This window comes from Boleophthalmus pectinirostris, unplaced genomic scaffold (assembly GCF_026225935.1).
Source record: "Boleophthalmus pectinirostris isolate CB_2022bp ecotype Guang Dong unplaced genomic scaffold, ASM2622593v1 HiC_scaffold_6, whole genome shotgun sequence".
Lineage (NCBI taxonomy): Eukaryota > Metazoa > Chordata > Actinopteri > Gobiiformes > Gobiidae > Boleophthalmus > Boleophthalmus pectinirostris.
This window is the reverse complement of record NW_026571447.1, coordinates 6,387,905-6,415,557: the sequence shown is the minus strand read 5'-3', so window position 1 is coordinate 6,415,557 and position 27,653 is coordinate 6,387,905. Positions and strand designations below refer to the sequence as shown.

Here is a 27,653-nt window from a genome sequence, read left to right as displayed (position 1 = left end):
CCTCTGTTGTTGACCTGGCTGTGTCTGACCACTACTGTGTGTTTTTTAACATCACTGGTTTTATACAACGTGAGACCTCTGTGAGAACTGTGAGGAAGCGCCGTCTGACCCCTGAAGTGGCTGCAAATTTTATCGAAGTTTTAAATAAAATTCCCCCAATGATTTTTAACAGTAAACTACGGTCAGCTCTGGATCTGGTTGCTCCACTCAAAACTAAAAACATCAAAACTAAGCTAAAACCCCCATGGAGATATTGAAGCTCTGAAAGAATCCAAGAGAGAGTGCAGGAGGGCAGAACGACGATGGAGGAAAAACAAAATTACAATAAACTACCAATTATTTACTGATCAACAACGGACTTACAACAACGCAATAAGAAACACAAGAAACCATTACTTTTCTACATTAATAACCATAATAACATTCCAGGCAGAGTAATGACATCTCCACGGAACCAAGCAAGCGAAAGACCCACAAGAAGTTACACAGTGCAGCTTTAAAGAGTTGTTAGAGTCACCTGAGCGTTGTCATAGTAACTGTTTGTTGTCGTGTCAGATCCTCCAGGAGATGATGCAGGAGATCGACTACGACCGCGACGGGACGGTGTCTCTGGAGGAGTGGATCCAGGGAGGAATGACCACCATCCCCCTGCTGGTGCTGCTGGGCCTCGAGACGGTCAGCGCACACTCACACTGTTATTCTTATTATCTGTGCTGATGTTAGAGAGAGAGAGATAGATGGAGATAGAGATGGGGAAAGAGAGACAGAGAAAGATGGATGGAGAGAGACATACATGCGTTACTGATCCCGTCGGAACTCTCCAACATTATAAATAATGCAGTGAAATGACATACATTTTGACTAAAGGGACTGTATGTAGACTGTGCTCTTCTAATGTCAACAAACAAGAGAGAGACAGACTGACGGAGACAGGGACAGAGAGAAAGAGACACAGGGAGACACACAGAGAAATACAGAGAGAGAGAGAGACAGCGAGACAGAGAGGGACCGAGACAGGAAGGGGAGAAGAGAGAGACAGAGAGGGAGGGGAAAAGAGACAGAAGAGAAGAGAGACAGACACAGAGAGAGAGAGAGACAAAGAGAGAGACAGAGAGAGAGACAGACAGAGAGAGAAGAGAGACAGACAGAGAGAGAGACAGACAGAGAGAGAGACTGAGAGAGAGGGAGAGAACCAGACAGAGAAAGAGACGGACAGAGAGACAAAGAGAAAAAGAGAGAGAGAGAGCGAGATGGAGAAAGAGGGAGCCAAAGAGACAGAGAGAGACAGACAGAGAGACAGGCAGAGAGATAGAGAGGGATAGAGAAAGAGACAAAGAGAAAGAGAGACAAACAGAGAGACAAACAGGGAGACAAAGAAAGAGAGACTGACAGAGGGAAAGACAGAGAGAGAGAAAAAGAGACAGAGAGAGACAGATGAGAGATGGAGAGAGAGAGAGATACAGAGAAACTGACAGAGGGAGAGACAGAAAGAGAGAGAGAAAGCAAAAGAGAGACAGAGAAAGAGAGACAGAGAGAGACAAACAGAGAGAGAGGCAGAGAGAGAGAGACAGAGACAAAGAAAGAGACAGACAGAGAGAGAGAGAAAAGAGACAGACAGAGAGAGAAAGAGACAGACAGAGAGAGAGAAAGAGACAGACAGAGAGAGAGAAAGAGAGACAGACAGAGAGAGAAAGAGACAGACAGAGAGAGAGAAAGAGACAGACAGAGAGAGAGAAAGAGACAGACAGAGAGAGAGAAAGAGACAGACAGAGAGAGAGAAGAGACAGACAGAGAGAGAGAAAGAGACAGACAGAGAGAGAGAAAGAGAGAGACAGACAGAGAGAGAAAGAGACAGACAGAGAGAGAGAAAGAGACAGACAGACAGAGAGACAGACAGACAGAGACAGACAGAGAGAGAGAAAGAGACAGACAGAGAGAGAGAAAGAGACAGACAGAGAGAGAGAGACAGAGAAAAAGAAAGGGAGAGAGAAACAAACAGAGAGACAAAGAAAGAGAGACTGACAGAGGGAAAGACAGAGAGAGAGAAAAAGAGACAAAGAAAGAGACAGTTACCATGGCGACACAGCGCACACATTAGCAAACACTGACCACGTTTTAAGAGTGTCTGAAAAGTCAAGACAAACTACAAATTGGGTTTAAACAACACATTTTCAGAAACTCATCTCTCCTGATGTAGTTCCAAATCGTCTTTCTGGTCAAATTGGAATAAAATAAAGTTCAGACTTAAGTCTAAGAAGCCTCAGACAGAGCAGTGCCTACAGTTAACATCACGCCATCAGCTGAAAGTATCAATTATTTTGTGACCTGAATACTTTTTTTTTTTTCCATCTTGACATCAGTGTCACATCTCTCACATTTCGACTGTGGTACAGAGCTGTGTTCTTGTCCTACTGTGATTACGGTGGCCCATTTGGCACATTTTGGTAGTGGACAAAAGTGACAGGTGACAACAATGACAGGTGAGGTCACTGCGCTCCTGCCTCAGCTCAAATGACTCTGACTCACTCCGAGCGGCTCAGAGTCTCATCTTCCATAATCATACGGCGTGGTCAGTCTCTCCATCACGTTTGTCCATCAGTGGACTTGGATTTTAATTTTATTTATACATTTCGATAGCAAATTAAAAAGTATGTATACCAAACATCGTATTTGTAAAAATTTTTTTCCAAAAATAACCCCAAGAGAAAACAAAACAAAAAAAAAAATACAATAATAATAATAATAGATTAATAATAATAGCAATAGTAATAGTAATAATAAAAACTACATTTCAAAAAATGTAATATAATAATAATAACAAATGAAAAAACAGCAGATAATACAAAGACACAGTGACAGATTAAAAAAGAGACATACACAGTCACGCTAAAGGCCTATCACACCTTGATGATGTAGAAAGCGTCTGCCCACGTACCAGAATGTCCCGAAAACCCTGGCGTACGCTGAACCATCCATGTTTTTATTCAGTTTTGGGCATATTCATAACGAGTTGGACGTATACATAACCAGTGTTGGGAAGGTGACTTTTAAAATGTAATCCCCTACAGATTACAGATTACATACCCCAAAATGTAGTTTGTAACGTAATCCATGAAGTTATTTAAAGTGAGTAACGTAATCTGAATACTTTGGATTACTTGGTTTGCTGTAGGGAAGCAAAGACTAGGATGGTTTAGTCCTGGTTTAGTCCTGGTTTAGACCTGGATGAGACCTGGTTTAGATCTAGTTTAGACCTGGTTTAGTCCTGGTTTTTAGACCTGGTTTTTAGTCCTGGTTTTGATCTAGTTTAGTCCTGGTTTTAGTCCTGGTTTAGTCCTGGTTTAGACCTGGTTTAGACCTGGTTTAGACCTGGTTTTGATCTAGTTTAGACCTGGTTTAGACCTGGTTTAGTCCTAGTTTTAGTCCTGGTTTAGTCCTGGTTTTAGACCTGTTTTAGATCTGGTTTAGACCTGGTTTAGATCTAGTTTAGACCTGATTTTAGTCCTGGTTTAGTTCTGGTTTAGATCTAGTTTAGTTTCCCGCAATGAGTGGAATTACCGAAAAAAATAAAGAAAAAAATAAAATAAAGAAAAGAGGAATATAGCCCAAAATGTGAAAACAGGAAAATACCGCCATGTAATCCATTTATTTCAACAAAGTAACTGTAATCCAATTACCACGCACTGAAACAGTAACTGTAACTGAATACAGTTACTCATCATTTGTACTCTGATTACGTAACTCCAGTACATGTAATCTGTTACTCCCCAACACTGTACATAACGTATTAGTAACTTATATAGAACGTTTTGATAACTTCTAGGTAACTTATACCAACTAATGCTTAACGTGTTGCCAGCGTCCACAACTTATGCCCAACAACAGTCTAACCCAGGGGTGTCAAACTCATTTTGGTCCGGGGGCCGTATCCAACCTACTTTGATCCCACAAGGGCCGGATCAGAAAATTCATGTCATATAAACCCCAAAAATAACAATAGGTTCAAATATTTGTGCAGAGAAACGTAAATCTATTACAGAAATCTTTTTAATTGATGAACTCTTTCTTTTACAAAATATTATAATATTATGAACAACCTGAAACTTTAAGAAAAATGCAATTTCAACACAATGTTTAACATTAACTTGTATTGAAATAGGAATAAGACAATTTTTCTTGGAAAATCCTGCACTCGGCTCCACTTTTCTCATGTTGGACATTTTTCTGATGAGGGTGTCACGGTCAACAGTCAAAACGATCGTCCTTTAAGAGCGTTTGGAAAGAGACAAGTCTTCATTTGTGCTGCTCTGGTGGGAGGGGCCACGTACAGAGGCTCTGGAGATGCTGCAGAAAATAAACAATATTTTAATAGAAAATATAATTAAAATATTTTAGTACAAAATCAGCCAAGGGCCACAATAAAGGTCTTGGAGGGCCGGATCTGGCCCCCGGGCCTTATGTTTGACACCTGTGGTCTAACCTATGCACAGTGCACGACACATACCGCCGACGAACAAAAGTGGGCACACGCTTTCTAAATCGTCAAGGTGTAACAGGGCCTTTAGATGACGCAACCGATGAAGGACTTTAAATTGAAGAAGTCCGTGCCTGGAGCAAACGGAAGAAGAGTGCACTTCACAAAGGATAACTCCCCAAAACATCGTCAGATATGTTCAACGCTAGATCTTTTTCCCAATGTGATTTTATAATAGCAAGAGACAGAGATTGTAAATGTAACCAAATGTTTTAAATTACTCTTAGTTAGGAAAGGATGGATATCTACTGCTCGCGAAGTGATGAATTTGTAGATAACGGAAAAAGTGTGTCTGAGGAATATTAAAAAGTCAACTTCAGACTGTGAGAATGATGCAAAAACTCCATCAACAAACATATCTTTAAACATTCATAACCGCTTAATGTTCCAAATCTTAAAAGCAGAATCGACCATTGATGAGTGAACTTTTAAACGATACATATGACACTATTTTATGATTTGTTATAATGTTGTTTCCTTATCAAAAACAGACCTGGAGTTGTGTTTCTTTTGTTTCTTTCACACGTTTAACACACAAATCCTGCATATTTAGGCTGAGTTCTTCTCCCATACAGAAAAAACTCTATCAAACATCATTTAATTTGATGATACAGTATTGATATCGTGGGCTGCCGTATCGATATATTGCCAAGAGTATTTTTTTTACTACAGTATTTTGTCAAAGAAATGCAATTGCGTCGCCTTTTTGGAGAAAGGAAGCTTGTTTATGTGATACATTTAACATATTCACTGTTCTTATGAGTAAAATTACAGTTTTTCATATTAACGTTGCACAAACTTAGTGATTTAACAAAAACTTTTAGTATCACAGCCATGATTTAGCCTTTATTTTTTACTAAACAGTATCGAATAGATTTTTAAACATATCGTAGTGAATCGTATTGACTCGAAAGTGCACTGTATCAAAAAAAACGTATCGTATCGTGGCCTATGTACCAAGGTATGTATTGTATCAGCAACTTTTTTTTTCATTCATAAAGTATAAAAAGACATCAACAGTGTCACAACATCAAATATACAAGAAATGAATGAAAAGGAGCAGAAAGAAGAGTCATGTCTTACGTTGTCTGCCACCTTTTTCCAGACAATACATCAACACCGATGGTTACGAAACATTTCAAATCAGTACATTTCACTTTAGTTTCAATTATTAATCAACTTCTTAATCATACCCAGCCCTAGTATTTGTTAAACTTCATACACCTTCACTAGAATCACTTGGATCATTTCAGCTCTGGAATTGTTTACTTGAAAACTACCGCTTCATGACCAGTGTTGGGGAGTAACAGATTACATGTACCGGAGTTACGTAATCAGAGTACAAATGATGAGTAACTGTATTCAGTTACAGTTACTGTTTCAGTGAGTGGTAATTGGATTACTGTTACTTTGTTAAAATAAATGGATTACACGGCGCTATTTTCCTGTTTTCCTGTTTTCGCATTTTGGGCTATATCCTCCTTTTTGTTTTTTGTTTTTTCGGTAATTTCACTTATTGCCAGAAACTAAACCAGGACTAAAACCAGGTCTAAACTAGATCTAAACCGAGACTAAAACCAGGTCTAAACTAGATCTAAACCAGGACTAAAACCAGGACTAAAACCAGGTCTAAACTAGATCTAAACCAGGACTAAACCAGGACTAAAACCAGGTCTAAACTAGATCTAAACCGAGACTAAAACCAGGTCTAAACTAGATCTAAACCAGGACTAAACCAGGACTAAAACCAGGTCTAAACTAGATCTAAACCAGGACTAAACCAGGACTAAAACCAGGTCTAAACTAGATCTAAACCGAGACTAAAACCAGGTCTAAACTAGATCTAAACCAAGACTAAACCACTAAACAGGTCTAAAAGATCTAAAGGACTAAAAACCAGGTCTAAACTAGATCTAAACCAGGACTAAACCAGGACTAAAACCAGGTCTAAACTAGATCTAAACCAGGACTAAAACCAGGTCTAAATTAGATCTAAACTAGATCTAAACTGGGTCTAAAACAGCACTAAACCAGGACTAAACCAGGATTTAACAAGACTAAAACAGGACTAAACCAGGACTAAACCAGGATTTAACAAGACTAAAACAGGACTAAACCAGGATTTAACAAGACTAAAACAGGACTAAACCATGCTGCGCAGACGTGTCGCCTCCTCTTCTATCAATAATATTTTTAATTTGGTTCAGTAAAGTCTGGGCTTTTCATTTTCTTTTAGCAGACTAAACATCTTTATGTTACTATATCCTCGTCTTTGCTGCTCTACAGCAAATCAAGTAATCCAAAGTATTCAGATTACATTACTCACTTTAAGTAATTTAATGGATTCCGTTACAAACTACATTCTGGGGTATGTAATCTGTAATCTGTAGGTGAATACATTTTAAAAGTCACCTTCACAACACTGTTCATGACATCACAATTTAGAAAATAGTGTCATACAGGCCCTTTAAAATGCATTTATAATTTAACGCTAATGTAAAACAACAATTTTAGACAACTGTTATATTATAAAGTTATAAACAAGATAATAAGTATGATATAAATGCAGTTCTGTTTGTTTGCAGTACCTGTAGTTCACCGTTTCACCACTAGATAGAGCTATTTGACCAGGTTTAGTAGGTCATTCTTGGGTCATTTTTTATGAATGAAGTTGCGATTCAGGCATATTAGAATGACTCTCTCCAGATTTAGACGCAAATTGTGCTAAAACAGCAAGCATATAATTAAAGAATACAAACATTACATTGGAACTTATACAAAGAAAAATGTAGTTTATCATGCACATTACCTGTAAATTGTCATTGCAAAATCTTCACTGTATCTTTATATAAGTTTTTTCATAATTTTAAATCCAGTTGTAATTGAGAAAAATGCAAAAGGGGGAAACTTTCAGGAAGTAAATCACACACATGACACATATAAACCTTATATAAAGATTTACTACAAAGACACAATGAAGTAAATTCTTTTTTTTTTTTTTTTTTCAGTTTTTTCCATATGGGACAGGGGGCAGTGCACAGGCCTGAGCACTGGATTTATATACTTGTAGTTGTTGGTTCGAGTCAGGACCTGAGCTGTAGTGTTCTGGATGTACTGCAGTTATTTTACAGCTTGTCACAGGCCGTTACAGTTTGTCTACTGGAAACAAACGCATGGATAATTCTCTCTAAGTCTGCTTTAGACAGTGTACCTCTGAGTAAACATCAAATAAAAATGAAATAGAAATAAATAATACAAATAACTCCATTTGTACAAGAGGTCGTAAGTGCAAAGATGATGTGATGATTGACAGGACATAGAGTTATCTGTTACATAAAACTGTCTCCTTTAACAAGACAATACTGTGATTTCAGTACATTTGCCATATATTGTGCCGCCCTAGTGCCTATAGAAGATTTTCAACATGCTTCAATTTTGCCTTAATTACTACTATTACTACTAGGGATGGACATGATTAGTCGATTAATCGATAATTGATCATTAAGAATTTCATCGATTATGTTCATTTTTAATCGACAAACCAAATGTAGGTTGCTGTGCGTAGAGTAGGGTGACCAAATGTCCGTTTTTCCATGTCCTGTCCTGGCTGTCAATTTTTTTTTTTTTTGTTTTCTAAAGTGATGCAAATGTTCAGGTTTTCAATATCTTTCATTGGGACATTAAACTGAGCGTCTCTCGTAGCTCTCTGTGCACTCAGAAGGAGCGAGCAAACACAAACAGTCAGTCAGGCTGCAACACGCCGACGCACAAATGCGTATTTAATGATGACTTGTACAAGAAATTCCCTGTTTTCCGTCCTGGTTGAGACAAGTGGGAGACCATGTGCACAGTGTACAAAGCAGACATATATGTTTTGGTGTCTAGTGGAGGTGCCAGGGACCTCAAAGCACCAGGACACCGAAAAACATAAAAAAACTGTAAACTGAACAGATTCAAACATTCTTTTGTGCCACTAGCTGTTAATCTGCTAAACTCAGATAGTGCAGTTAAAAAATAATTATAAAAGGCTTAGAGAATGTGCAATAATTAATAGAATACAAGAATGCAAGGGCTTGCTTGTTAAGAATGATTTAAAGGTCCTGTTGGTGCATCACTCGTGCTCATACTTGGTCTCATATTTACTTTATTCTGTGGTGTTTGTTTATGTGGTGCTTTGTGTTGTGTTGTCCTGTTTTTTGATAAAGCATGTTACCCCCTGTCCCAAGACAAATTTCTCCCATGGGAGACCATAAAGGATTATCTTATCTTATCTTAAAAAGCTTTTCCAGGTGAGAGTAGCACAATGTCGATGACGAGTCCCCACCTCCCTCCCCCCGTACGGTGTCCTGGTTTTGACAAACGCAGATATGGTCACACTAACCTGTATTCACCTGAATCATGTCCTTTAGTCTGACAGAAGTTGAACCGCATCAGCGACACAAGAGCTGTTTTTTTCTTCGCTTAGTTTATGCAAATGAGCCATGCAGTTTTAAGTTTTGTTTCTGTGAGAGTTGGGCAAAGCTGAATTAAACACATTATAATGTCAAACGGGCTGATGTGGCTCTAGAGTCGTTACGGTTTATATGTCGTAAAGTTGAATTTATTTATCCCTAATTACTACTAATAATAATCAGTGTTGGGGAGTAACAGATTACATGTACCGGAATTATGAGTAACTGTATTCAGTTACAGTTACTGTTTCAGTGAGTAGTAATTGGATTACAGTTACTGTGTTGAAATAAATGGATTACACGGTGGTATTTTCCTGTTTTCCTGCTTTCACATTTTGGGCCACTCATTGCCGGAAACTATACCAGGTCTAAACTAGATCTAAACCAGGACTAAAACCAGGTCTAAACCAGGACTAAACCAGGACTAAACCAGGATTAAACCAGGACTAAACCAGGACTGAAACCAGGTCTAAACTAGATCTAAACTAGAACCAGACCAGGTCTAATCCAGGACTAAAACCAGGACTAAACCAGGACTAAACCGGGATTAAACCGGGACTAAACCAGGTCTAAACCACGTCTAAAACAGGATTTAACATCTTTTTATTTTCTTTTAGCAGAGAAAACATCTTATGTTACGATATCCTCGTCTTTACTTCCTCTACAGCAAATGAAGTAATCCAAAGTATTCAGATTACATTATTTACTTTAAGTAATTTAATGGATTCCGTTACAAACTACATTTTGGGGTATGTAATCTGTAATCTGTAGGTGAATACATTTTAAAAGTCACCTTCCCAACGCTGCTAATAATACTAATCACATTGTTTTGTTTTATGTTTACAGAACATGTTCAAAATCTGAAAGAGCCAATATGAGCTCAGAGGCACGACCATGTTTATCAAAAAGAAAATCAGAACAAACATTATGAAATTTTGTAAATCTGTTAAAGGGGTGGAGCTGTGGAACAACTGTACAGAAAACCTCAAACTGTGCACCAGTGTCTTTCACTTTATAAAGAAATTTAAATGTTTAACTCTGGACAAATACATGAAATATGAGACTTAGTTTGTGCTGTAGAACTTTGTTGTACTGTTACTGATAATCTTAAGCTTCAGCCTGCACCTTTTCGGTCTGTGTATGTTAAATATCACTGTGAATTAATGTCAAAATATACCTGTGACCCAAATAAATAAATAAATAAAATAAAAAATCATAATAATACATAACACTTGTATAGCGCTTTTCAAGATCCTCAAAAATGCTTTATATGAAGAGACAAACAACGACGAACGGAAGAAATAAGAGAGTTAATAAAAGGTGGTCTGAGCTGTATTTGAATTGTACTCACTTGTTGATGTTTTGGTGTGTTTTGCAGAACGTGAAAGACGACGGGCAGCACGTGTGGAGGCTCAAGCACTTCAACAAACCGGCCTATTGTAACCTGTGTTTGAACATGCTGATCGGGCTGGGCAAACAGGGCCTGTGCTGCTCATGTGAGTCTGCTCTTACTCTGGTATCGGTGCATTTCTCGTTCCTCGCTTCCTTCTCCTTGATTCCTCTCCTCGACTGCACCTCCATTTTTTTCAGCTGTTAATCAAATGTGTCGAATTAAGTGGCGTCCTAAAGAAAACCACGGAGTGAAGGAGTAAACGTGAGGGAGGAAGAATCAAACTTTATCGGTCTAAGTGAGGAGTTTAGATCCTCTCTCCTCGCTTTTTATCCTCTGTGGGCGGGACTTCCTCACCCGTTTCCTGCAGAATTGAGGAAAAAGAAGCGAGGAAAGAGAAATGATGGCTATGGAGCTTTTTTAGTAGAGGGTCTGGCATCTTCTTGTCTCCGTTTAGATGTTACATTTTTGCCTCGAATGTTCAGAATAACCACGCGTTTGATTTATAACGCTGCTTACATTTGCGCACGAATCCAAAAGTGCCACACACAGAAAAAATATAAAACACAAGAGAATGTTTTAAAAAGAACCATACAACTTCTAGGCTCAACTGTGGTTGCTTATTCCTGGTTCTAGAAGTCAATTTCTCATGATTTTTCCCATAGACCAAATAAATTTCTAATAAAAGTTTGAAAGTTCAGGCGTAATCAGCTCTATAGAAACGAATGAACACAACACCTATAAATATACTTAAAATCTGTTTCTGAAACTTTATAAACTGCTAAGTTATTAAAGCATTCACAGTTTCTTTATGTAGTCTGATTTAGAATACGTTTTCTCTTTAAAATGTGAAGTAAGGATATATATTAGGGATGTAACAATAACCGAGAATATCGTGATAACGTATCGTCAAAATTCTCACAATAATAAGACAAACGGTCTGTTTTGGGCTGTTAATAATCCAATTTTTTTTGTTTGGGATTCAAATATGAGTATCGCCATATCATGACGTGGTGGCGTTACCTGCTCGTCTCCATGGAGATAAGTTTAATGCTATACATTCCAGGCAAAGTTATATAAAATAACTCCACATTACAAACCTTACAAGCACCATTTTTAGCCTGCTCTGTCCTTATTGGTGGTTTTCAGATTCTAAAATGTTATGACTGTTATGTCATACTCCATGATGGGGGGCAAGGGTCAGATTTCCCTGTTGATTATAATGTACTTTGCCACAAAATATCCAAAAGGTAAAGTGACAATAGTTGAATCTAGGGCTGGGCAATATTAGCCAGGCTGGCACCACCTAGTGCCTCAAATTCATTTCTCTCCAGCGACAAGGTCAGGAATCAGATTACACTAGACCAGGGGTGTCAAACATATGGCCCGGGAGCCGGATCTGGCCCTCCAAGACCTTTAATCTGGCCCTTGGCTGATTTTCTAAATATTTTAATTATATTTTCTATTAAAATCTTGGTAATTTTCTGCCGTGCTGATCATAGCAGTGTCTCCAGTGTCTCTGTGCGTGGCCCCTCCCACCAGAGCAGCACAAATGAAGACTTACCTCTGTCCAAACGCCCTTAAAGGACGATCGTTTTGATTGTTGACTGTGACACCCTCAGCAAAATGTCAGAAATGAGAAAAGTGGAGCCGAGTGCTGGATTTTACAAGAAAAATTGACTTATTATATTTGCATACAAGTTAATGTTTAAACAATGTGTTGAAATTGCATTTTTCTTAAAGTTTCAGGTTGTTCATAACATTATAATATTTTGTAAAGAAAGAGTTCATCAATTAAACAAAGATGTGTGTAATAGATTTGCGTTTCTCTGCACAAATATTTGAACTTATTGCTGTTTTTTGGGGTTTATATGACATGAGTTTAACAACATCTCTATTCATTAATATAGTCCTTTCCAAACCCGGCAGTTGACTTGTGCGTGTGTGTCTGTGTGTGTGTTCCAGTCTGTAAATACACCGTGCACGAGCGCTGTGTTTCGCGGGCGCCTCCGTCATGCATCAAGACCTACGTCAAGTCCAAGAAGAACACGGAGGTGAGTCCGATTGGAGGGTTTAGCTGTGGGCACGGGCGGCTTAGTGTCAGGGCCCCTCTCCTCCTGATGGAACTAAAGCTACCAAGTGTTCCTCAAAGCAGAAAGAATCACAAGAGCTCTAGACGGGCTCGACGAAGAGACGACCAAACCAAAGAGGAATCAGGGATCAACTCAGGTCTACAATTTATCCTTAAAGGGCCAGTGTCTTCTGATCTGTTATAATGTTTTTTTTTGTCATCGAAAACAGACCTGGAGTTGTGTTTTGTTTCATTCGCACAAGTTTAACGCACAATTTCTTCGAGTTCTTCTCTCAAACCGAAAACACTGTTCTACCTTGTGATGTCGTGGTAATACAGGAAGTGCTCCACCGTGTTTTTAAACTTCATACACATTCACGAGCTCAGTGTTTCCTTAACTTTTTTTTTTTCTGGGGACCCATATTTTCACAATTTCACATAAGTCACGAACCTTTGCAACCCAAGTCAATAGACATTATTCGTAAATCACAATATAAAGGTGTGTTTGAGCATTACTGAACATTCATGAGGATATTTTATTGTTGACTGAGTGATCGTGTCTCTGAACAATTAGTATTACTCAAGTTTTAAATAACGAAAACCAGTCACTGAAGCAGCAATAAAAGGATCCATAAGTCGCCAATTTGGACGGTAAATGTAGCCCATTTCTTTTTCTTTTCAACTCCAACTGAACTGGCAATATTCATCCAAAATAGTCAATAAAATAATTAAAAAAGGATTAGAAATTATACAAAACATGTCTTAACATTTCGACATGTGTTAGAACTGTATATCATAGACCTACATGCAGATCGTCGTCCCAAAAAAACCTCTTGCGACCCACCTGAGGGTCATGATCCAGTCTTTGGGAAACACTGCACTAGAATCATTTCGATGATTTCAGCTCTGGAATTGCCAATCTCTACTGAACTAAAGGTAAAATGTAGGTCTTGACTTGAAAACTACAGCTTCATGACATCACGAGGTGGAACAGATCATTTTGGAGATGTAGACAAACTATTAATAATCGGTTACTCAAACACATGTGATTGAAATAAAACACAATTCCAGGTGTGTTTTTAATGAGGTAACAATATTCTAGACTGACTTAAAGCTCACAACAGGCAATTTTGTGCAATATAAGACCTTTAAAGGCACTATATGTGATTTTTATGATTTTACAGTCTTAAATGACCATCTTGAACAACCAAACTAGTTCATTTTTAAACTTTCTGCATCCACAGTTGTTCCTTACATACAAATGCATGTTAATCAAATAAAAAATAGATACATACACATAATTAAACATAAAAAAATTATATGTAACTATATTTTATTTGTGATCAGTGCTTTGTTTTGACCAGTAGAGGAAATAAGTGACCTTTATTATCCACAAATTGCATTTAAAAATAGATAAGTCATTAACATTTATATTACAGTCTGTACATTTAGTGTTTTTGATTGAAAAAAACTTCATTAGGCTGTCCTCGATTCTCTTCAGCTACTGTATATCTGAATCAAAAGTAGTAAAAAGCTCATATTCACTCACAGTTTAAACAACTAATGGATTAATCAAAAGAAATAACCAGTAGATTAATAAATTAGCAAAATAATCATTAGTTGCTGCTCTGTTTAAATATATATATATATAAATGTATACACTATCAGTCAAAAGTATGAACATACCTTTTCATTTATTTATTGTTTTATTTCCATGATGATTTACATTACAAAACTATTAATGGACACACTCAATCTAGTCTAGACTCAAATAAACTCAAAATAACTAAAAACTTTCAAAATAATAATAAATAATTACAAAATATCCACCCTTTGCTTTGACACTGCTTTGCACTTTTGGCCTTTCTTGACCCCGACAAGGCACAGCTGTGAAATAAAAACCGTTTCAGGAGACTTCATCTTGAGAAGGCCAGAGTTTTGCTGCGTTGTCAAAGCAAAGGGTGGATACTGTGAGAGTTTGTACATATTTAGCTCAGTTATTAAAAAAAAAAGTTTGCTACGTAATTCCATATATCTTGCGTCTTGCGTATGTATATTAGGGTGACCAAACGTCCATTTTTCCCCGAACATGTCCGTATTTTGTGTCTTGTCCTGTTTTTTTTTTTTTTAAGTGATGCAAATGTCCGGGTTTTCATTACCTTTCATTGGGCCATTAATTTGAGCGTCTCTCGTAGCGTCTGTGACTCAAAAGGAGCGAGACACAAACAGTCGGTCAGTCTGCAACATGCTGAAATGCAAATGCACATTTAACAATGACTTGTACAAGAAATACTCTGTTTTCCATCAAGTGGGAGACCATGTGCACAGGTTGCAAGGTGAGAGTACAGTGATCCCTCATTTATCGCGGTGGTTACGTTCTAAAAATAACCCAGTGAAATCTGCAAAGTAGTAAACTTTATATTTTACAATTATTATATCTGTTTTAAGGCTGTAAAACCCCTCACCACAAACTTTATACACTTTTCTCACACAGGACAGTTACAACCCTTTTTGCATCCTTCTTAAAACTTATTGCTGCTGTCGTCCTTATATTATTTTCCTCCTTCTTTATGTAACGAACCGAAGATTCATTTATTCCATAATAGAGCCCTACAGAGCAGAGTCCTGCACGGGTCCATTTTTGGAGACCCACAGTACAGCACTGCACCCGCCCGTTAACCCGTGATTATGTCAAGCTTTTGCGCTGCCTACGCCACGGACTGAACTAAGACTAAACCAGGACTGAACCAGGACTAAAACAGGAGTAAACCAGAAATGAAACAGGACTCAGTGTCGGGACGGGCTCGGAGGTGACCGCAGGAGAAAGGACCGATGGAAGCTCCGCACCTCACGGAGGTAAACGCGGCAACTGCCCGATCGCGCTTTGTGGACAAACTGCTCGACGTTCTCTCTCTTAAGTCCAAGATTAGTCCTGGTTTAGACCTGGTTTAGACATGCAAAATTGACACAAAAAAATAAAAAATAAATAAATAAAAAGAAAAGAAAAAATCTGCAAAATGGAGAGACCACGAAAGGTGAACCGTGATATAGCGAGGGACGACTGTAGCTCAATGTCGAGGCCCCAACTCCCACCCCCGGAAAGGTGTCCAGGATTTTACAAATGGAAATATGGTCACCCTAATGTATATAAAATGTGTAAAGTAGTAGAAAAAACACTGAATGAGAGGGTGTGTCCAAACCTTTGACTGGTAGTGTATCTATAAACATAATAACAACATCTCAAAAACCTTACAGCAGTTTGGCGTCGGCTCGCTGATTGGCCTGTCTCTTTGTTGTTTTGACGCTGCGCTCGTCTTGTTTTTCTCCAGCAGCTCTCTCTTTTCTCACCTCCCCTCACCGCGCGCTCTCTCTCTCGCTCCGCAGGTCATGCACCATTTCTGGGTGGAAGGGAACTGCCCCACCAAGTGCGACAAGTGTCACAAAACCATTAAGTGTTACCAGGGCCTGACCGGGCTGCACTGCGTGTGGTGTCAAATCACGGTAAGCGCCTCCCGGAGAGAGCCAGCCTCCTCTCATTATAGCCCCACTGCTCAGGCTTGTTTAGGCTGTAGCTCTGGCACCTCTCCCACCGCACTAGCTACCCCGCCAATTTACACTCCCAAAACACTTATTTGTTCTCGAAAATAAAGCGAAGACAATGCATGCAAATAAGTAGCGGGATTGTAGCTAAACGCTGACGACAGGGGTTTCTGCTTGTTTGGCTGTTAATGATACCTGACGCTTTCTCTCTCTCTCCCCCCTCGCAGCTTCATAACAAGTGCGCGTCCCACGTGCGTCCCGAGTGCGACTGCGGCCCGCTGAAGGACCACATCCTGCCCCCCAGCTCCATCTGCCCCGTGGTTCTGGTAAGGGCACCGCGGCGGGCACACGCGAGCAGCCAATCATCACCCACTGCGCGTCCAAATAACGAGAAGAGGAACAGAGCGAGGCCCGACGGAGTCCCGCGGAGACACAGGCTCAAAACAATTAGTCCATATGTTTTACCTGTGCTCTGAGGGCTGAGGGGGGTTTCCAATGGGGACGGCAGCTCACGTAGTTTATATCTATCTACCAATCAATCAAACTTTATTTATAGAGCCCTTAACTACACTCAGAGTGACCAGAGTGCTCTCCAATACAACCCAAACACTCACAAACTTAAACAATGAAAAACAACAAACTGTACGAAGAGTCACTGCATTACTGAGAGTTCAAAACCAGTCTGAATAGAAAAGGTTTTCAGTCTGGATTTAAACATGCCAAAGTCTGGGATGATGCACATATCATCAGTAGACCTGGGTATCATGAAGAAGTTGCCGATACGATACATACCTCGATACATAGGCCACGATATGCAGTGTTGGGATGGTTACTTTTAAAATGTATTCCCATACAGATTACAGATTACATACACCAGAATGTAGTTTGTAACGGAATCCATCAAGTTACTTTAGGTGAGTAACGTAATCTGAATACTTTGGATTACTTGATTTGCTGTAAGGCAAGGCAAGTTTATTTGTAGAGCACAATTCGTACACAAAGTAATTCAAAGTGCTTTACAGAATAAGAAATACATTAAAATCATAATAAAAACAAATCAAAACATAAATAATCATGAAGATTAAAATTAAAAAAGAGAGACATAAATTGGAGAGAAGAGTGCGGAATGAAAACCTTTCAGTTATTTGCACAGTTAAACAGAAATGTTTTGAGCCTGGATTTAAACAGCGTCACAGAAGAGTCTGTCTCACATGTTCAGACTGTTCCAGGTTTTAGCTGCATGAACCTGAAACTCTGACTCCCCTTGTTTAGTCCTGACTCTGGGCACCAGCAGGAGGCCGGTCCCTGAGGTCCTCAGAGTGTGAGATGGTTCATATGACACTAACATGTCACAGATGGACTTTGGTGCTCGGTCATGGAGAGACTTGTACACAAGCAGAGCTGCTTTAAAGTCTATTCTCTGAGGCACAGGAGCCAGTGCAGAGACCTGAGCACAGGACTTATGTGCTCGTACTTCCTAGTTCGAGTAAGGACCCGAGCTGCAGCGTTCTGGATGTTCTGGATGTTCTGCAGCGTCTCACAGCTCGTTTGGAGAGACCAGTGAGCAGAACATTACAGTATCTAACCTACTGGAGACAAACGCATGGATAGTTGTAGAGAAGCAAAGACTAGGATATCGTAACATAAGATATTTTGTGTGCTAAAAGAAAATAAAAAGGCCAGTCTTTACTTAACCAAATTAAAAATATTATTGATAGAGGAGGAGGAGACACATCCGCGCAGCATGGTTTAGTCCTGTTAAATCCTCTTTTAGACCTGTTTTAGTCCTGGTTTAGACCTGGTTTAGATCTAGTTTACACCTCATTTTAGTCCTGGTTTTAGACCTGGTTTAGATCTAGTTTAGACCTGGTTTTAGACCTGGTTTAGTCCTGGTTTAGTCCTGATTTCGACCTGGTTTAAACAATGAGTGAAAAAAAAAAAAAAAAAAAGAAAAGGGGGGGATATAGCCCAAAATGTGAAAACAGGAAAACCGGAAAATCCCGCTGTGTAATCCATTTATTTCAATAAAGTAACTGTAATCCAATTATAACTCACTGAAACAGTAACTGTAACTGAATACAGTTACTCATAATTTGTACTCTGATTACGTAACTCTGGTACATGTAATCTGTTACTCCCCAACACTGCTGATACGATATGTCTTTCAATACAGTTCACTTTTGATACAATATGATTTGATACAATATATTCCAAATTGATTTGATATGGTTCTGTGAAAAACAAAGGCTAAATCATGGCTCTTATACTAAAAGACTATTAAACTATTAAGTCCACTTTGTTTGTAGCCTGATTCATCAGCCTGACCTCACAGCATTAGGATTTGTTCGCTCGACGGTAGGCGGGTGCTTTTTTATTTAACCAATTGCTGCTATTTGGTTGTGACGTATGTAATGCACCAAATCCCGTAGGAAGAACGACAATAACGTCTTTCCCCTTGATAAAATTCATCAAACATTCTTTTTGTTCAGGCTTAAAATCCTCGATCTCAGGAATCAATGCCAACACAGAATATATGGCTTTTCGCTGATTGGCTGATGCCCGAACTCGCACTTCCGGGTTTTTTGCAAACCGTCTAGTGTATTTTGATTCCTGACCTAGTCGTTGGAGAGAAATAAAATTGAGCTGAGGCACTAGGTGGCACCAGCCTGACTACTTAGTTTGTGCGGTTAACATGAAAAACACAAATTTTACTCACCAAAACAGTCAAAATGTCAATGCAATTGTAGCTCTTACACAAAATAATTTAGTAATGTATACCTAAAAACACTCTTGGCGATATATCGATACAGCAGCCCATGATATCAATTAGGGGTGTAACAATATCCAAGGGAAATATATTTATTGTGATATCATGGGAAAGTTCATGATATGGAGGGAGGCTCATGATTAGAGATGTAACAATATCCAAATCTCTTACGATATTTTCGCGATATACATCTCACGATAAGATATTTATTGAGATATTTTGTGGAGGCTAAACAGCTAAAACTGTTAATGTGCAACTTTTTCCTCTTTAAAATGCCTTGACAAGACTTAACCCAAAGAATTAAGACTTTAAAGTGTTTAGAACTGTTATTTCTTCCTGTATTCTGCACTGAAATGGAGCAAAGGATCATGGTCTATGTAGTTCCCTCTGTCTTTTTTTAGCTATTGCTGCACCATAACTCTAATTTTAAGCAAAGAGACTTGTAATTCGATATATTGTGATGGTCCACGATATTATTGTGAGAACTTTGACCATATAATATCACAATATTTCGATACTGTTACAGCCCTAATATTGATACTGTATCATCAAATTAAATGATACAATATATCAATTTTTTGCATTTATCAGTTTGTTCCAGAATTTGGGCCAGTATATGTTGTTTTGTTATATGAATTTGTTAAAATGATTTTGAAACATGTACCTGTACATGTCAAACTGTATAATTTAACTGTAACCATGTAAATGTAGTTAGTTTAAATCATAAAGTTAAAATCATAGAAGTTTCTAAGTACAGCGCAGTCAAAGTCATCTGAATCCACGTCCGTTTCTGTTCCTTTATATACCAACAAACACACGGAACAGCATCGCCTGCTCTGATTGGACAGAACTTAAAACTGTTCAATTTATGCAACACGCTGATCTAAACTGCTGCTTAAAATAGAGTAACTAGTACTCTGAAGAAGTAGAATTCTTCACGTGTTCTTTTTACTTTCACTTTTGGAAGCAGTACTTGTAACTGAGTACATTTTTGGCCATGTAACTGTACTTACTTCAGTACAGATTTGCAGTACTCTTTCCACCAAAATTGCCATACACTGCAAAAAAAAAAAAAAAAAAAAAAAAAAAATGTTTTGCTACTTCTACTTCTACTCCTAATGAAATTTATTCAATGTTGAAAATGTATCTTGTTTCAAGAGTATACAAGTCATTTTGATTTAGGTGTAGATTAATGAGCTGTTTTCAGAGATGTTTTTTGCTCTTTTGCTTTACATTTTTTTCAACTAGTCTCGTCTGAAAATGTGCATTTCAAAAAAACTAAACAAAACAAGAAAAACTAAACCTACTGAGTAAATGTCAAGACTCCTCAAAATAAGGATTTGTCGTTCTTTCTGTAGTGCATATCATGACTGGTGACTGGTGGGGAAATACACTTTTTTAACCAAAATGTTCAAATTCTGTCAAATCCTGTTTTTGTGATAAAAATGTATGATGGTTTTTATGTTAGGAAAGGCAGTCGACATTGAGGAAGGACTCTCGCACCAGTCAGTCGGGCAGAGGGAAGATGCAGAGGGCCAACTCTGTGACCGTGGACGGACAGGGCCTCCAGGTGAGATGCTTATATTATTTACACTTTGGACTCTTTATACTGTGAATGTGAGGTGCCGTAGCAGAGTGGTTAGCCTTACTGACTCGTATGAAGTTTGATTCTAGGCCCGAGTGAAGCCTTCTTGTGGAGTTTGCTGGTTCTTCCTTATATAAATAGTCTGGTTTATAGCCAGAAGCCCTCGGTCCCCAGTATCATAGTTGCGCTCTGAAGAAGAAAGTTTCTCAGACAGAAATGCACAGGGATGCAACTTATTGTCTTTTACTAACCTCTGTGACAAAACTGCTCCAATGCCCACATTCTATGCATCAACCTCAACCGCGAACTGCCGTGAGGGATCTAGAAGAGTCAACACAGGCGCTGATGTGAACAAAGTTTTCAGCTTTTGGAAGGCCTCCTCTGCTTGAGTGGACCAGGAGAACTGAAACTTAGAAGAGGTAAGTGCACGCAAGAGTGCGGCAATAGAGCTGAAGTTTTTTATAAACTTATAAACTATAAAAATTGGCAAATCCCAAGAAACGCTGAACATCTGTTCGGCAGGAGGACGTGGGCCAGTCCTTGACTGCTTGGACCTTGCCAGGGTCCATCTTCAGCTCTCCCTGGCTAACCACCATGCCTAAAATGACACTGAGGAGACGTGAAACTTGCACTTTTGTGCTTTAACATACAACTGATTGTCCAGGAGTCTCTTCAGCACCTGTTTTACATGGGAAACATGAGATTCCACGTCGGGGGAGAAGATGAGAATATGGAACATTCTAGACATAGCGATAACATTTCTATGAAGACAAACAGGTGACGGCCCCTCCACCAGAAAAGTTACTCAGTGCACCTTTAATGCAGAGTTCAGGCAGACGAGACTCCGGCAGCAGAGTCTGTCCTCCGTCGTTGCCGATGGAAACCTGCCGTCTCGTCTCTGGCGGCCGCTCCAGAGACACAAGACGAATCGCACCCCGGCACATCCATCTCTGCCCTCAGCGCCTCAGCTCCGTAATATTCAAGATTATTATTTATAATTACAGGAAGTAATGCATCAGTCAGGCCGGACGGGGGTCATCAATCCAGGGCCGGTGCTGGGACAGGGAAGGGGGGGGTCGGGGCGAGGGGGACGAGGGGGTGGGCTGGGCTGGAGGAAGGCCCACGCTCACACCGCACTACTGTACAGTTGTGGGTGTGTTCGGACAGGTTTCCTAATATTTTCTACTGTACTGAGGATTATTGACTCTACTTCTCTACTGAGTGGGTCACTGTTTGTATTTTTTATGCTCAGAAATTCAGAATTTATCGTAGGGATGGTCCGATGTTTGAGCCGATGCTGATATTTGTCTTTTAAAATATAGAGTACAGCAGTAATTTATAAGTTATAGTACAAACTAAACTTTTTACAAACAAAATGTATTTGTCTGGGATGTAAACTAATGCCAACCAATATTACTTTTTTTTTTTGGATTTGATATGATACTGATAAAACAGGCTTTGGAGCTGCTGATAGCTGATATAACAGCTGATATACAGTATTTAGTGATGTAATAATTCACTATAAATCTTCAGCTGATTATAACACTTAAGTTTGGCTCTGTTGGATTTTAAGTTGGTTTTATTTAGGCCACATTTATTGTTATTCTGCCTCTTTACAATCACATTTAAAGACAGTAGGTCGGCCTAATGTTATTTAAACAAAGTAAAAACTACTGCTATCAGCCTTTAGCAGTAATGTGTGCGCATTGTGGTAATTGATTATATGTGTACCGATATAAAGGCACATTTATATCGGTCGGGCCCTAATGTAAACATTTTTTTTTTACTCATGAGTCTGCCCAAAAAGACAAATCCACTGAGCACTGAGCAGTGAGGACGAACTGGGACATGGACACACACAGGCTCGGACAGTGTAGAAGAAATACCTGAGCCAAATATTGGCTAAATTTTCAATATTGGACAGATCCCGTTATCTGGGGGAAGTTGTCTGATATTGACAATTACGATATACCACCGCTAATAATTTTAAATTTGTATATTTAGCTTATTTTTCATACCTACAACATGTTAAGTTATACACTGTGAATAGTGACAGTGTTGACAACAGAAAAGAAACAAATGTCTCTCAAGTTAACATTTATTATATATATATATATATATATATATATATATATTATAATTTATATATATATTATTTTATATATTTTTTTTTTTTTTACATAAAATGCATTGTTTTTACACGAAAACATTACATGATGAAAAACGTGTATTGTATTTTTCGGACTATAAGGCACCGGTTTATAAGGTGCAATATCAATAATGTTGAATTCTCTCGTTTATTTTCATACATAAGGTGCACTGGATTATAAGGCGCATTAAGCGAAACAAACGGACGATACTTGAGACTGATCCTTAGCCCAGACATCTACGATCTATTGTCAGATTGTGGCGTAAATGTAAATGTAGGCGAATAATTTTATCATTGAATTTAATAAGTTTAATAATTTAAAAATTGTTTTTTTGTTTTGTTTTGTTTTGATGACGAGAACTCAAATATACATTGAGTAATAATGTATTTAATGCAGGTTTGTGCACATTTGTTTATGTTTTACAGAAACAAAACTTAAAACCACATGGCTCATTTGCATAAACTATAACACTGAAAAAGAACTGATTTTGACAGATTTGTGAGCGCCGTGTACTACATAAAATCGGTTCGAGGTCAGTAAACACAACAACCAGAATTAATACTTAAGGCGCACCAGATTATAAGGCGCACTGTTGATTTTTGAGAAAATTAAAGGATTTTAAGTGCGTCTTGTAGTCCGAAATATACGGTAATACATTTGCAGCATATCCCTCTGAATGAAGACTGACACTTAAACTGGTGATTTTAAGTTTTAATGTCAATAAATCTTCCAATCTGCCGTAAGAGCTAAAAGGAATATCAAAATACAGTGTGTAAATACAAATACACAAAACTCAACGCAAGTTTATCTTATCATTTACATTCATTTTGACAACACAAATCAACCAAGATAACCGCTAAAACACATATTTAAATCAACAATGTTGTTTATTGTTTATCTAAACAAAGGCATAGAAAATATATGAAAAATAAATAAATTAATTAATATTTGCTCCGTATAACGTCTTTTGTTGTTCTCGATGTTAAGATAATTAACTGTTTTTGCACTAACCGGACATAAGACCCTTCAAAATAAAAAAGCAAAGAGCAAAAGATAGAGTGCAATATAAAAAATAAAATGATGCTCTGGGTTATTTACAACATTTTTTCTTACATTTATGTGAGTAAACTGCAGAATTTTAGATTTATATGTCTAAATTTAAGATGTTTTCCTGTTCACCTGCTGCGTTTTCTTAATCTGATGCTTAATTTGTGAGCTAATAATCCAGACAGAAGTAAACGAGTCTGATTACAATATACTCTCCTGCGCACAAACTGCACTAACACAACAGCAGCGCACGTTTGTCTCTCGTCTCTCCTCCTCACGGGGGGGGGGTGGGGGTGTCAGAGGGCCCCGCTCTCCCCGCTCTCGGCTGCTCATATCTGGGTTACGTGCGAGGAGGAGCGGGGCTTGAAAGTGGATCCTGTGAAGCTTCCTGCCGTCTCCAAACACCAATGCTTTGTTTTGACATCTCTCATTCAGATCACAACAATAGAGGGCACTCATCCTCTGCTCGTGTTCGTCAACCCCAAGAGCGGGGGCAAGCAGGGGGAGCGGTGAGTACACACGCACACACACACACACACACACACACACACACACACAGACGGAGGTGTCCATGCCACTTGGAGACATTACATTCTATAACATTACATTTCTTTGACGATTTAAATTCACATATGGGCTAAAATAAATTAAAGCTTTAATATTACGTTATTTACAGATCCTCACCACAAACAGACCTGGAGTTGCATTTTGTTTTGTGCATGTTTAACGCCCAAACCCTGCATATTTAGCCTTTAGAGTTCTTCTCTCAAACTGAAAACACTTCGTACAGCTTGTGATGTCCTTTGGTAATACAGCAATGGTTTCACTGCATTTTTAAACTCCAGACACCTTCACCAGAATCATTTAGATAATTACAGCTCTGGAATTGCCAAAATTTACCGAACTAAAGATAAAACTTGAAATCTACCAGTATATTATAAAGTCGAACAGATAGACTAATAATAAATGATTACTCAAACATGTGTGAATGAAGGTTTAGGTTAAGGGTTCTATATTACTCAAAATGGATCACAATGAACTTCTTTCACTTTCACTTTCTTTCACACAATTTTTTTTTTTTTTCGGATTATAAGGCGCAATATCAATAATGTTGAATTCTCTCGTCTATTTTCATACATAAGGTGCACCGGATTATAAGGTGCATTAAGCAAAACAAACAGACGACACTTGAGACTGATCCCGTAGTCCAGGCGTCCATGATCTATTGGCAGATCGTGGCGTAATTCGCCCGGCGTTGCCTCCCTGTCTTGGTGAATATGTATTATGAATGTGAATGTGGGTGGATAAGTTTGTTTTATTATTTCCTACGAGGACGACTGAAATATATATTGAGTAATAATGTGTTTATTGCAGCTTTTTTCGCACATTTGTTTACGTTTTATAGAAACGAAACTTAAAACCACATGGCTCATTTGCATAAACTATAAGTGCTGAAACAAACTGCTCACTCCTTGTGCGCTGATGTTGTCAGCTTCTGTCAGATTGACGGACACGATTTACTCCACGAGGCTCTTGACTACAGTAGCCGTAATGTTCCGACAATCCATCAAGCGGTGCGGCTTCGTAGTTTACCAAAGTCGCACTAAAACATTTTGACAGATTTATGAGCGCCGTGTACAACATAAAATCGGTTCAAGGTCAGTAAGCACAACAACCAGAATTAATACATAAAGCACACCAGATTATAAGGCACGCTATAGACTTTTGAGAAAATTAAAGGATTTTAAGTGTGCCTTATAGTCCGAAAAATACGGTACTCAAACATGTGTGGTGAAGGTTTAGGTTAAGCGTCCTATATTAGGCAAAATGGATCACAATGAATTTTTTTCAATTGTACCAAAATTACTACGAAACACTGTCGAATCCTACACGTATCACAGATTAAGAAAATAAAAATGGAGAATGAAGTACAGAGCAGTTGGTGTGTTCTGGTGGAGGTGAAAATGGAGGTTGATTGTGACCAGAATTTCAAAATAAAAAACTGGGACATCCCTGTTTTTTTTTTTAACAAAATTGTAAAACGAGTGCATGAGTAAGGAAAATTGTTATGCAGAGACCAGTCATGACTAAAATATGAGTCAGTATAGTCACATTTCCTTTGTGTTTTGGTTGTTTTTAAGCAGCATTTCTGTATTTTATCCAAACAAATGGCTATTTATGCCTCTCTTTACTGTTGGCAGAGATCAAATTGGTCAAAAATAGAGACACCTGGGACATTTCTTGTATAAAACTGGGACAAATCAATGGTTTTGGATAAATCTGATGGGACAGGGGACACAGGACTCAAAACTGGGACTGTCCTGAGTAAAAAGGGATATCTGTTCACTGAAATAAACAATTAAAGTTTGCTCAAACATGCACGAATCACTCTAAATACAACTTCGGGTGAGTAAATGATTAAGGAAAACAACTCAGCTCTGAAACCTCGATTTTTATTTTTTTTTTCGTAATAGGTCTGCTTCAACAAATGCAGTAATTGAAGTAGCATGTTGTGAGAGTCTCGGGAGTCAGAGGTAGCGGGCTGTCACTGTGAGCCTGCCCTCCCCCCTCCCCTCTGCTGTCACGTGACGCCCGGCCCGAGCCTAACCCAAGGCTAATTGGCTTATTACTGAAACATATTCATTCACTGCCTATTACCCCCGCCCTCATCTGTTTAAATTATGAGATCAAAATACGACTTCAGCCAGTTGATATAATGGAATTGAAATTAAAATATATTAGTCTTTCTAATGGTTAGTCCCGAGGGGGGAACGAGCTGCTGTCCACTGCACTGGCCTGTCACACACGGGTGGGTCTACAAGCAGCATGGAGGAAAGAAGAACTTATACAACTTATTTTGAAAAGCAATATTAGATTAGTAGTAGTAGCAGTTTATTCGGTCATTTTGCAGCACTTCAAAAAACAAACTACAACCCTGTGTATGATGGAAAGGGTGACCGCAAGGGTTTAAGCTGAAGTCAAAAGTATTTATAAAGCCAAACCCCACCCCAAACTACTTACGACTTACTGTATATATAAGAGACAAAAAAATAAAAATAAAAATAAAAACAAACTAAATTGAATTTCCAGAGCTCTCTAGCTTTCAAAACATAATGATTTATACCTGTTTTTAAATGCTTTTACAGTGTTAGACTTTTTTACATCATCATTCAGGTTGTTCCATAATATTAACCCCTCAAACAGAAATACAATAACAATTTTCTTACTTCTTTTCTTACATCTTCATATTTTAAAAAGATGCCTGTTCTTCTAAGGTTATACTGACACTCTCTCTCCTCAAATAACTCCTGTATTCAAGTAGAGAGCATATTTACACATTTTAAATTGCAATATTCATCTAAAACAGATATGTCAAACTCAGGCCCAGGGACCAAATTTGGCTCGCGATATAATTATATTCGGCCCGCGAGATCCTATCAAATATGTATTAGAACTGCCCACCGGCTACAGATAGACTATAGAGACATTATTTATTTAAAATGTTGCTATTATTTTATATTTTGCTTGTTCTAGATTCAGTGTTTAAGACAAACTATTATTAAACATTTATTTTAATAAGAAAAGGTTTAACATCATATCTCAAAAGAAGAGAAAACATGCAGATGTTGTTGAAAATGTTTCAATAAATATTTATTTAAGTTCCAGTTTTTCATTTTGGCCCTCTGTTAATTTGAGTTTGACAGCCGTGATCTAAAACAACTTGGTAAGAGAAACAAGTTCACATTAGAAAACTGTAGTGCGCAATGAGATCATTGTAAACAACATCACAACAAAGAGCCGTGAAGTCGCCAGCACCTCTGATGGACGGCTGCAGACTAAAGAGAAGTGAAAAATTCTATTCTTTTTTTCATCTGTACCCAAATGGCTATGTGAATTTTGCTGAATTTTACACATATGACAGATAAAGAAAAACAAATTGAAGAATGAAGTAATGAGAGCAGTAGGCATGTACCAGTGGCAGTGAAAATGGAGGTTGATTAGCAAAATGGCATCTTGAAAATAAGTGACTAAAGATTGGTCAAACATTCACAAATTACTCCAAACAAAAGGTAAATAAGAAGGAGAAACAACTAACATTTTAAATTCTCTGAAAAATC

General features: G+C 38.3%; 1 protein-coding gene across 6 annotated transcripts in view; it reads left to right on the top strand.

Moving 5' to 3' along the window:
* Positions 1-27,653, top strand: part of dgkb (diacylglycerol kinase, beta) — a 159,955-nt gene that overhangs the window by 17,000 nt on the left and 115,302 nt on the right. The window contains exons 4-12 of one of the 6 annotated variants that reach the window (XM_055163585.1): positions 556-675; positions 10,364-10,481; positions 12,341-12,429; positions 15,831-15,947; positions 16,214-16,312; positions 17,206-17,215; positions 17,259-17,296; positions 20,222-20,323; positions 23,971-24,044. In XM_055163585.1, the coding sequence (XP_055019560.1) occupies positions 556-675; positions 10,364-10,481; positions 12,341-12,429; positions 15,831-15,947; positions 16,214-16,312; positions 17,206-17,215; positions 17,259-17,296; positions 20,222-20,323; positions 23,971-24,044 (767 nt within the window). Of the gene's footprint in view, positions 1-555; positions 676-10,363; positions 10,482-12,340; positions 12,430-15,830; positions 15,948-16,213; positions 16,386-17,205; positions 17,216-17,258; positions 17,297-20,221; positions 20,324-23,911; positions 24,045-27,653 lie in introns of all 6 variants that reach the window. The other 5 variants (XM_055163586.1, XM_055163584.1, XM_055163582.1 and 2 more) reach the window with 5 other exon arrangements.